The following is a 13,341-nucleotide window of genomic DNA, read 5'->3' as shown; positions in this document are numbered from 1 at the left end:
TCATGCGTTACACTTGTTCGCCACTTTTAAACTTCTTGAGCCACAAAAACACAGTTTTACGTGACAGTGCACTTCTCCCATATTGCGATGATAGTCTGCAATGAATGTTTGACCCTTTGACACCTTCCGACCAGAGGAATCGGATCACTGCTCGTTGTTCCTCTTTGGCGCAAACATCTAATGGAGCAGTCATGATATATTTGCAACAGAAGGAAGAAAAATGGAGGAATTAAGATCTCACTTTCACAGCATTACCAGAACAGTATAACAATAAAATATGCGAGGACAGAAGACAAAGTGCGCAATGTAAGAAAAGTTATGACAAAAGTGTAGATAATTTTTGACTCGTAACATGAAATATGACGTATTGTTAGTACAGAGCAAGCTGATGTTTATTATAGGTATTACTGACTTTATTAGCATAATGTGAACTAAGCGATATTACTTGGCGGCAACAGCTAACAATCCGCTAAAAAGAATTCCGTAAAAGTTTGTTTGAAACATTTGGTTGCGCAATGCGTACTAAAAAATATGGCATTTCCAGCATAAGCACATAGCAGATCTTACGAGGCGGAGAAACTTAGTTTTCTACGGAGAAACAGTTCTCTCTCTCGCGCGCGCGTGCGTATTTATTCTTGGAAGCACTACTAACTATTACTTCTTTTACCTATTATGATTACCCTTCCGGGACAAATAACCTCCAGAGCAACATTGTAATTTGTTGGAATTTCCTTTGCTTTTACAGCCCTATTACAAATACAACATAATGAAGTGATCTGACGAAACAATGTTTTATGCAGTTCACGGGTTTAAACACATAACGAGTTTAAACACTAAATGTCATCAAATTTAAGTTTTAGTTTATTACAATGGTTACATACTCAATAATTTCTTAAATCACTAATTATAACTTAATTTTTGCACTGATCTTTTAAGTAAAGTGTCTAAGTTACAACACGAGAAGAAGCAGAGAATAAGGAAGACTCTCACATTGTTACAGGACTCTGAGGTTGTTAATATATACGGAAGAATTATTGAAAATGCAGTTCTTTTATAAAGGAATCGCCATTTTTTCTACATGAACAACCAGTTTAGGAGGAGGTCTTATTTCAGTATCAGAAATCTTGTACTGGAAGTCGAAAATGTGTTTACAAAGTGATCTAATCTTCATGTACATGACATAACCTGGTGAACAAGGGCACAAAATAATTGGCTGAAGCTGAGCAAGCAAAGAAGGAAGTGTTTTACTTATGTGCTTAGCAATTTCATTTAAGATAGTTTCTTCTTCTTTCTCAAGGACCTTTATCTTTAATTATCATTGCGTTCTGAACAAAGACGCTCATGCTTTAAAATTATGAATTTAAGAAGCATCTGTATTTTATTTGACACATACGATAACATTAACGATATAGATAGTAGTAAAAAAAAAGTATAACTGGATGAGAATCGGAATCAGATCGCCGGCAGATGATAGAATATGGTTGTCCAGAGAACGGATTGGGTAGTATAGTGGATAATGCATCGTCTTAGAAAGCTTGAGACCCAGGTTCGATTCTTAATCCATTTCTACGTTTTTCCCCTTTCTTTTCTATTGAATTTGCACCTATAACAGAATTTGTGTAACATAAAATCGGTTATTTCCTCCTAAAATGAAATGTGAAATGTCTGAAGGCTAACTTCTAGACCGCTGGACCTATTTTGATGATTTTTCGAGCATGAGTTAACCATGGTCTCACATGTTTTTTTATAGGTTTTTATCACATTAGTTTATCCTAAAGGGGTAGATGGGGTTTAAGAAAGTGTGTCAAAAATACAGTATCTCATGATCCGATCAAGTTAGAAAGATGAAACCCTGTATATAAATTCATCATTAAAAATAAGAGGACACATGGCCTAACGTTGTTGAAAATTTCCGTTTTAAGCGATGCATTTTCCATATAAATAAAACTCAATGTAACGATGTTTGGCGGCAAACTTTTCTAGGCTGCTACATAGAATTTGATGATTTTTCAAGCACAACCTACATTAGGTTTTTATGGCTTTATGGCTTGAAGTGAGAAGTAAGGTGTTGGGGCAATTGGGTGACATGCAAAAGTAATCGAAAACGACCAGTATTTTGTTCAATCCAGTTTTCGAGGTCGCTGAGATGACTAATGGCAATCTCGAAGCCGTTCAAATCCACATTCATCTCTCTTAGGCATGGGGGTGTAACAGATGGCGGGGAGGGGCTGACAAATAAAAATAATCGAAAACGATCGATATTAGTGTCCAATCCATAATTTCAGGGTTACTCAGATGAATAATAATACTCCCAAAACCATTTAAGTTCAAATTCATCTCCAACGCTATGGAAGTGAGAGATGGAGACTTACAAAAATTATAGAAAACGACTGATATTTGCGTGCAATCAATATTTTTCAAGGTTACTGAGGTGCATTGTGACACTTTTGATGCCATTTACGACCAAGTAGGGAAGGGGTGAGGGTGTACAGGTATGACATTACGTTTTTTTTTTCTTTCTTTCTTCATTGTGCTGCATCCCAAGAAATAAATAGGTTAAAATTATTTCGATGAACATATTTTTCCCGTGCGAAGAACGAGGATTAGGATTTAGAATTTAGATCTCTGGGCTTTCGACATCTATGGCCATGTTAGCCCGTCACGTATGAGGAATGACGTTCCTCGACGATCACACTATCCGGGGAAAGGGGAGGAAGGAAGCGGCCTGGGACCTATATGTTAGGTAAGGGTAACCAGGGCAAGAGTGAAAATGCTATTGAAGAAGTGGCAACGTTGATAAACAAACGCATGTTGAAAATTAGTTCGGCATGTTACATGTCAGAACGGAAAAGAAGGGGAGCCGTGTGTGTGCAGTGTGAAGAGCAGCAGAGTAGAATGTTTGTTGCAAAAGGAAACAGGTAAGAGATTCGTAAGTAAGTGTCACAGTTTATAATATAGTTTCAGCTGAAGGTGCAGGACTGGAAATATTTCCTGGAAAAGCTGTATAAGTTCGTATTTCTTATCAGTGGTACGCAAAAGGGAAAAGTGCTCTGGCGGGAGATGGCAGGCAATTATTGGAAGATACCTGAAGCGGGGCAAGAGTGTACGGGGCAAGTGTGAACGTCCACACTTGCCGCTTGTTTTAAAGTTAGGTAAAGAAAATGTAGGAGCCAACATGTAACATTGAGTGAAAAACATTTGCAGAGGTAAGACAGAAGTTGGCGGCTATAGACTACTAACAAAACGTTTGCATTATCGTTTAGAATTTCGCAGCCCGAGTTGTTGAGCATATGTCATGTCGCACGGGAACAGAAAAGAAGCTAAAAATTCGCATCAAAGTCATCCACACTCATGGGTACGCCCAGCCAATTCAATGGGGAATTGTTTTCAGATACACCAAACGGTAAAATGAGGATTTCCTGTATCACATGCGAGTGGTCTCACGAATAATGTTCCAATCTTAATCAAAGGAAGTCTGTGTTCGTGTGTGACCGCTGTGTGCACCGCAAGTAACATTTTTGTGCTTCGTGATGAATGTTGAACTGATTTCTCCTATTTTTATATTTTGAAATTATGACATGTATGATATACAATACTGTAACATTTGTTGGCAATTCCATTTGACACTAATCTGTTTGGTATTTTATAACTTCCTTAGTTCCATGTAACCAGTATATATATATATATATATATATATATATATATATATATATGATTTAATGGACTTTTTGGTGTTTATGTCTACGTTTCTAAGTTTTGATTCGACTGTACACCGTTGCCCCAACCGTTGTTTACTCTTACCCCACCATATGGGGCAAGAGTACAAAATCTTTCCTTTGTCAAAACTATGTTATTCCTCTATACCCTCTGCTTGATTTACCGCAATTAAACTGTATATGTTATTAGAGATAACAGGCTTTCACATAGAGAACATATTGCGTTTTTCTCTGTCACCATTCTACCGCAATTCTTTGATTTACAAAAAGTGTTCACTCTTGCCCTGGTTGCCCATACCACCCCGGCATTTGCCTGGTGTGAATGAGGAAAACCCAGAAAGCCTCATTCAGGATGGCTGGCCTGAAAATGCTTTTTACACTTTTTCGACCGACTGCTCCCACCGGGAATCAAACCCGGGACCACTCGCACCGAAAGCGAGAGTGTTAGCAACTAGAGCTTGGTAATCAATGATAGAAAGCTACAAATGAAATAAGAAAATGTTGAAACATGCAACATGCTGCACTTTTCATCAGAATAATAATTTGCAAACGAGATATACTAGAAGGTACTGCACTAATGTATTGTATATATGTATTTTTACATTTATATATGTTTTCGGTATATAGCTAATACAATGTATGCTGTTTTGTGATGGCAATCGTGATGATATTGTGCTAGTGTATTTTAAGTTTTTGGACTTGTAAAAGAAGAAAGAAGTAATTTGTTGTTAGTAACTGCATAAAGAATAACTTCATTATCCTAAGTAACATTATTGATTTATTGTTTATTACTTAAATTGGGCTTACATTAGAATTTGTATAATTTATATTAGAGTTTGTAAAACAATTTACTTAGCGACAAAATGAGAAATTTTATATCTCAAAATGCGACAAAATACGAAGTTTTTAATTTCAAATGCAAAATATTTAATTTCAAATTGCGAAAAACTCCTGCCCCTAATAATGAAAAACAAAATAGAGCAAAATAAATTACAGTACTAACTTTCTAGAGATTGCCCAAAATGTTATCTGGTTCCGAATGTGTTCACATAGAGCAATGCCGTCAAGAAGCAAAAAATTGGAATTATGCAACCCACGAAGTGAACCTCCCAACCTATACTTTTATTACAAAAGCACAAAAACTTATTTCCGTACCAACTGTTAATCCCTAACTTAAATTATAGCCAAATAATGCCCGGATCCAGTTTGTTTTTCCATTTTTTAAATTGTACATCGAACACTTCTTTTGCCATTTCAATGAAAATCAAGAGAACGTAGCAGAATATTTTTGGGTCAGTGCTATGAAATAACTAGCATATGTGTCACTATTGTTTACTCCAGACAGAAATAATAGTAATACAGAAAAGGGAGTACCGTGTTTTAGCCAATTATCTAATTTCCGAAAATTGAGGCGACGTCTTGCATTACGAGAGCCCATTAAGGCATTTTTTTTTTCGATGTGGTATAAAATGTCGAAGTGCACATAGACTCTTTGTTATCAGTTCTAGGCCAGCTCTCCAGTAATATGGTGTTTAGCCCATATCAGATTGGTATGTATTACTGAGAACCAAAGAGGCACCTAAAAGAAAAAGTCGAGTTTTGGAATGGAGATTTATCTTAACTATATGAGATCAAAACAGGACTCTTCTATCATGAAGGAAAAATTATATTATGCTATTTTCTTTTCGTAGAAAAAAGAAAAAGAAGAAGAAGCTAATTCCGGTAATAAATTAACGATGATAGATGCATCGCATTTTGCACTAGATTTTTTTCATTTGCATCGCAATTACATGCTTTTGTATAGCACACTACGATGCGATACTGCTCAAAACAAAATGAGGTATATACGTATTTCTTTTCTTTTTTTGTTTATTTCGTAGTTCTTGACATGAGTTTTATTGCATTTTACTTAGCATAGTTGACCTACAATCGGAGGGGTTCTATTTAATATTAAGCTTGAATGTTATTGATATCATACCGAATTCAGAAAACCGCAATGAAGGTATTTACAGTCATGCAGACGCTATTTTCAAAATAATAATTGTTAGAGAACAAGTAAGTTCTTATTACTTGCGTATGCAACAGAAATGCAGGTGTGAATGCGGTTGCGGATCCCTATTCTATTTATGGGAATCTCTTCCTCCTAACTCCTAGCTATGAAGACTGACACTACGTGTCATTATATGTAGTCACTGTATCTAATTTTGATGATAAGGGAAGTTAAACAGTTTCAGAACTTCTTTACTCGAATTGATTTGTGCAATGTGATGAAAAAGATAAATGTACTATTTTAATAATGGGCTTAATCCTACTCCTTTTCTTTCACGAAGGAAGCTGTTATTGATTGCAGTGTTTCCTTGAATTGCAACTATTAAAACTAGAAAATAATCATATTCAGTAAATAATAATAACAATCTTCTTCCCAGAAACATTACTTATTTGTGTATTTACACAACTGATCACTTTCACGCATATGGTCTGTTTAACAAGGGTGCATTTGATGATATGTTCGATAAATACAATACTTTTTTGTTATTACAATTGTTATTACAAATATGTGTGCCGGAAATTTTAAAGTGACAATATTTAATAAAACTTTAACAGTGTGCTCTGAAGTAATTCGCCCAATTGAAGTATAACCTAAAAGTGATGAAACATAGCTGAGGAGATAATAATGATAAATAACCGCAAATAAGAGCTTTATTTTATAGCTGACATCGGTTCAAAAAATACATGATTTATATATATGAAATTACTATTATACCTTTAACAAGCCAACAAGCTAAAAATTTATTTACTTGTGAACATCGTTTAAAATGAATATAGAATATACGTTTAATATGATACAAAGACGTTAAATTTGAATAGCTAAACCATACTTATTCAACATGAAATAAAAAAATGAACTTCAATTGTATTTTCGGTAAGTTTCTAGTTTCAATTTACTTCCAGAAGTCTTTTATAGTATTTAGACTTACCGTTCTCGCGAAAGTAATGACTTCGAGAAATTACAATAGTAAATATTCTTTTATATATATATTTAAATAATTTTTTCGAAATTATTATTTAACTTACTTGACCATTCTTGAGACCTAATAACAATCCCTCTCGTCCTGCAGGTCCACCAACAACTTTTATGTAACGAATAAGTGACTCCATCACCCACTCTCTTTCTTTAACACCTTGAAAAGACAAGCATTGCAATCTCTTCTCCTGGAACATGAAAACGACAAAGTCAAATATAATATATAAACTTCGAAGCTGATTATTTAGAACTGAACTTATTAATTAATGTAAAAAAGTTTGATATGTTTTATATGATGTTTCATTTTAAACATCTACAGAGTCTTCCAAAGTCCTGCAAAAAAAAAAAGTAAAAAGCTGTAACTTTGAAAGTACTACTTACAATTTTGAATTTTGTTTGTAATGTTTAGTGGAAATGTTAAAATTTTTGTTGGCAACAATGAGCGGATTTAAACGTTGACGTCATAACAGCAAATCACGTGACAAAGATGGAGTCTACTCAAGAGAAAGCGTAGTGTATGGCGTGGTTTTGTGAGTTAAAATCTAGTGTTTTGGTGAGAAGAAAATTCCGACAAAAATATCAGAAACAACCACCTGCAGGTTCAAGTATCAAGAGATGGTACGATAAGTTCCTAGCTACCGGAAGTGTCTTGGACTTGCCTCGTAGAGGAAGGCCAACAATCAGTGTTGATGTGATTCCCGTGCAGGAAAGTGTGTTGCGAAGTCCAAAGAAACCGTTGAAACGCAGATCCTTGGAGCTGCTAGTGCCAATGACAACGCTACACAATATCGTTCGTAAGAAAATGATACAGAAGTTTACAAGCAAAAACCGAAAGATGTTCAGGACCTCCGGAAGAAGATACGTGATGTGACTGGAAGTATTACGGATAAAATGCCATTCTTGGATTCCCGAAAAGACTTCAGCAATGTTTGGACGTAAATGGTGCTCAGCTGGAGGTTTGGCGTTGAAAAAATGCTTGGAAATGAAATTTCAGACTTTCTTACAGGTCCACTAAAAATTTTGTACGAATACAATAAATGGTTACAAAGTTACAGCTTTTTACTTTTTTGCAGGACTTTTAGAACTGTATTTAGAACGATCTGAAAGAGATGTAGGATGGAATGTTCACTGCATCGCGAAAATGTTTTTTAATAACAGTTACAGTATTATTATTATTATTATTATTATTATTATTATTATTATTAATAATAATAATAATAATATTAATATTATTATTTAAAAGGTGATCAACAAAAAAAACCTCATATCAATAAAATTAATATTGTGGATCAAACAGGTCACGTAACCTAGCAACACTGCTTACCACGTTTTAAACTTCAATTCAAGTTTCCACCCAAGAAGCATTACTTTCTAGAAAGACATTTATTTAAACAATTTTTATTGGCCATTCGTTTCCTTCCAAAATTTCCAAATGTAAATGTAAGTGAGTACTGAATATATGACATAAAACTTATGTTTCACACGGAAAAAGGATACAAAGACACTACGTTTACAATTATTTCATACGCACACATTCATACACATATAATATAATATAATATATATATATATATATATATATATATATATATATATATATCGGGTGTTCTAAAAATGGCGCCCACGAACAACAGAGTGCTATTCTTCAGGTCAAAATAAAGCGAAAATTCTATATGGTGGCATACCCTCCATGGGCTCCTTTGAGCCGCTATAGAGAATCAAAATTTTACTATGTGGCAACATCGTACACTAACTCAGAACTTTAACATATATATATATATATATATATATATATATATATATATATATATATATATATATATATATATATGTGTGTGTGTGTGTGTGTGTAAAATTGAAAAATCTTATCATCAAATCCAACATCTAACTCTGGAATTTTAAAGTCTAGATTGATAAACAGAGAGAAAAAGAACTTTACTTACCTGGCATAACACAAGATGATTTGTACATACAACCAACAAATTACATTCCAATTTTTGGTTTATTTTCTCTTTTACTCTGTAATGCATCCCTGAAGTATCACCCGAGTACAATTCGTAGATAACTACACGTTCTGGTAACTGTACCTGAAACAAGAAATATTCAACATGTCAATTGTCGTGCATAATGTATATATTTAAAAAAAAAATCTAAATTAGAACACAAATAAATCGACAAATGGAATAGAGCAACAATGTATTTAACTATATATATATATATATATATATATATATATATATATATATATATATATATATATATATATATATATCCTATTTCCTTCTTCTGCTTGAAATTTGAGATTCAAAAATAGAACTCTCTACAATAATTATTATTCGTCCTTATAAACTAACCCAAAGAAAATGTCCTATTTGTTTAAAGACATATCTAATATTTAATTTAAAAATAAGAAAATAATACAACTACGAATAATAGTTAAATGATGAGTACCTTAATGAGTCCGGGCTTAATTCTTGACAAACATCCATCATTATGAACCTACAGAAAATCTTTTCTATATAGATAGAACAAAATATATAAATAATCTATGTTTCAAGACTCGACAATATAGAAAACTCCTATGTAATACTCTTTATCACCTGGTATAAAATATTTTCGGCACTGAGAAATTATAATTTTCGGAAGCTGAAAAATGTGGGAATAAGTAAGGAACGAACGAGCATCACTCCGTAGACTTAGGCAAGTAATGATGTGAACGCTACGGCTTTATGTATTTTTTTTATGTCCTAGTACACAAAAATATCTTTGAAATAAAAAATGTCAATACCAAAGTGTGTGCGCTAAATCATGTGGTAATCCTTCTGAAATAAGGGCGTTTCGCGAGTATCTCTATAGGGGGGCAACTTCAAAATTTTAAACAAAAACAGGGAGTTGATTTTGCTCCCATTGAAACAATCTCTAAATTTTGAACAACTTTGAGAGGAAACAGTTTGCCATCTCTGTCACCGTTTGGCAGCTACACGAGCTCATGAACAGGTCAATGCGAGCGTTTCCGCACACTGAAACTCAAAAGGAATAGTAAATAATTGTTTAAAACTAAAGCGAAATACAAAAGTACATATGTGGTAACAAACGGCGCAAGTTCGAAAACAGTCTCGGGAATACCTCTATTGGAGAGCGGCCAACTTCAAAATATCCAACAGAAACAGGGGTCGAGTTTGCTTGCCTTGAAAGAAGCACTAAATCTTGAAACACGTTCACGGCACTAGTTTATATGAGTTGGTACCGTATAGCTGCTGTAGCAGCTGGGTTTTAGGAAAAAGGATGAGAGATAATTGGCCCAAAGGAAAAAAACAGTTACTGTGGTGTGCATCAGCACCTCTTGTTGACGTCGAGAAACATGGCAAATAGAACTTGAATAAATGCATGACAAAAGTGAATTCGGAGATAGCGTCGGCTGCTAAACGTTGACAGGATGTTATGAAATGGAGAAGAAATGCACAGAACGTCGCGTTTGTGGATGAAGCAGAGAACTTTTAAATAACGAAGTTAGGGATGAGGGACGCAAGCGTTTAGGGCATAATTTTCGCAGCTACCATCCCAGCAACTGCTTGGTCTCAATGAGAGAAAAACAAGGAGAGCAATCTTGTCTTGCGATCTTCTATTTAACATTTTCAAGCTGGCTGCTCTCCAATAGAAATATTTCCTAGACGCCACTGGTTTCGAACATTGCACTGTTTGTTTCCGCATATGCGCTTTTGTACTTCACTTTAGTTTCGAACAATTATTTATTATTCCTTTTGAGTTGCTACGCGCGGAAACCCTCGCATTGACCTATTAATAAGCTCGTGTTGCTGTCACACGATGTGAGAGATGACACTGTTTCCTCTCAAAATTTAGCGTCTGTTTCAACAGGGGTAAAGCCAACCCCTGTTTTAATTTAAAATTTTGAAGCTTCCCCTCGTAGAGGTATTTCCGAGACGCTTCTTATTTCAAAAGCGTCAGCACGTGATTCGGCACATGATTTGGTATTAGCATTGTTTGTTTCAGAGATTTCTGTGCACTAGAAGCTGCGTTAGGACCCTGTTACGAATTTCGTGATGATGAAATACCATGTAAATGTACTCGTACATGTATAATTAATATTACTGTGTTAGATCAATAACGTGTATGACATATACTTACAGCTAATCTGTGTTTATAAATTGCTATCTTCTTTACAAGGTCTCTGCATTTAATACGAACTTTCTGATCAGTCAACAAATGTTGAATTATAACGTCTGTCATATTTTCTCTGAAAAATAGGATGTTTAAATTAAAAATAAGCTTTAATAAACTCAAGCTGTGTTCTGTAGTTTTCAACTGCATTGAGAAAGAACAATACTTGTATAAATGTTAATGCCTAAAATTTCAATTAGTATGATTATTACCCACAACTATCCTTGTATCGACTTTTGTCGAAAAATGAAACATACACATCTGAAGAATCTTTGACATCGTGCTGGTTGTTAGTTAGTTTTCATACGTCATACTTAAGCGGTATCAAAAGTCGGTGGTTGTGGCTAATCATTAGGATATTTCGCATGAGAAAATATCGTACGAATCACATTACTGGTGTAAATGATTGATAAAGACCCTCTTACAACTTATAGCCTATAGCTCATGAATTATATAACTCAATGACGTTCTCTATATTCTACAACAACCAGCCTGGGGAATTTCTCAGAGAATTATAAGAAGAAAATGTGTCCTAAAGAATATTGCAAGACATTCATTAGATTTATTACAATGTATGGTTAACATATGGTATGACGTACAAAAGGATTTTGGCTGAGTTGAAAGTGAAATTATTCAAGAAAATGCGCCAATCAATATCCTGTAAGTGGAACTTTTCGTACGCACCCTCTATGCCACTTGTCACTATCCTTTATCCTTTTCCACGCTACCATTCAAGCAGCAAGATAGATAACTTTGACAATATAAAAAATTATTTATGCTGAATCACACGAGATGTAAAACAGAAAATCTTTTACAATGAAATGAAATAATGAAATTTACTCATACTCCCAAAGAAACTTTCTGAAGCGGCTATGAACAATCATACCCACGGGTGCCTAGTTTTATATATAAATATATCTTCAAAGTAACACTTCATATGAGCGTTACTAATATTACATCACCAATATTTTGAAAATGATTAGTAATAATGTTCTCAAAAGTACTTTTGAGTTACAAAGATACTATCACACTTACTTTGAATTTTGATTTTTGACTAATCACTGCACTATTTAGATACCATTTGAAAACAAAATCGATTCATAACCTACCAGTTATTGCTCTCTTCTTGATATTATATCTTTACTATTTCTAGGGAAGAAATGCTTTTCTCTCTTATTTATGAACAAGTCTATAAGCTATATCTTTCTTATATGTATATAGAAACTAAAAGAATCAACGAATGCTATAAGACTCAATTAAATTTGAACACTGAAAATATGCAACTATACCTGGATGAATCTAGGGTTTCCGCCTTACTGTCATAGATTTTCATTAATAAACATAATCAATGGATTATCCAAACACAACATAATTAAGTTGATTGATTGGTTGGAGTTTAGTTCTTTTTCAGTATTGAGGTTATGTGACGTGATTTTACAATTTAAAATGGAATTCGAACCACTATAATGTGTTCAAATTCCAAGGTTCCTCCTTCAGAAATCAAAGCCGGGTAGCAAAGACTCACGCAGGCCAGCGGGGAGAGCTAACATAAGTAAGTTATGTTACAATTGAAGAATTCGGTGTAAGTAGGGGACAGCTCCAATTTTACATTCGGTTCAGAATCGAAAAAAATATTTTTAGAAACCTATTTACTCTACTTTAGCCTTCAAACTTTTTGAAAAAAAAAAAGTTTTATCCCTATATGACATTTCTTTACAAAATGTTTGGAAACTAAATGAAAATAAATTGCGTTTTAACAGTTTTATTATTATTATTATTATTAATTGTCAATTGTGAATCAATTCCTAAATTGGAGTTGTCCCCTTCTTGCACCGACGTCTTCAATTCAATGATTTAAAACGGCTGAACTCCACTTCAAATTTATGAGTGTATGTACCTAGTCTGGGAAAGAACTACAAAATGTAATGGTTGAAGACCAAAATGGTAAGCCGGATACCTGAGTTCAAGCTCTTGCTAGTTGCATATCTTCAGTGGAAATTTAATATTTCTTGCTAGTTTCCATTCTGTCGACTTTCTAAAAGCTTTTAAGACCACTGAGCCGGAATTTAAGCTAAATATATTTTTACAACACAAGTAATTCAATGTGATAATTTCTTCTCTTAATGTCAGAGATCTACTGGCTCCTAAAGCAGAATCATATGTAGTCTTGGGACGAAATCATTAGACTCAATTTTAATTGGATCCACGTTGTTAGATTATTACACCTGCAATACATTTTATTCATTTAGTGTACATGAGACGTAGAATCAAGAATTCTCAAAATGAAGAAAAAGTTACATTTTCTTCCAAATAATAAATTTAAGAAACTAGCTCACCATCATCTCACCTTCCTAAAATTTTGATTCCTGTACAATCCTTTCAGGTATTCAGCTCTTCCTTGGAGCTTTCGCGGAGGATAAA

The 13,341-nt window shown here is 34.1% G+C and overlaps 1 protein-coding gene across 1 annotated transcript in view; it reads right to left on the bottom strand.

Moving 5' to 3' along the window:
* The window catches only part of Oseg1 (intraflagellar transport protein Oseg1), a 174,050-nt gene that overhangs the window by 127,387 nt on the left and 33,322 nt on the right, over positions 1–13,341 (bottom strand). The window contains exons 9-11 of the mRNA XM_081765339.1: positions 10,888–10,996; positions 8,685–8,828; positions 6,792–6,929 (exon numbers count right to left, since the gene is read on the bottom strand). Coding sequence (XP_081621465.1) covers positions 6,792–6,929; positions 8,685–8,828; positions 10,888–10,996 — 391 coding nt within the window. The remainder of the gene's footprint in view (positions 1–6,791; positions 6,930–8,684; positions 8,829–10,887; positions 10,997–13,341) is intronic.

This window comes from Thermobia domestica, chromosome 7, assembly GCF_964235325.1.
Source record: "Thermobia domestica chromosome 7, izTheDome1.hap1.1, whole genome shotgun sequence".
Lineage (NCBI taxonomy): Eukaryota > Metazoa > Arthropoda > Insecta > Zygentoma > Lepismatidae > Thermobia > Thermobia domestica.
This window is presented reverse-complemented; position numbering and strand designations above follow the sequence as displayed.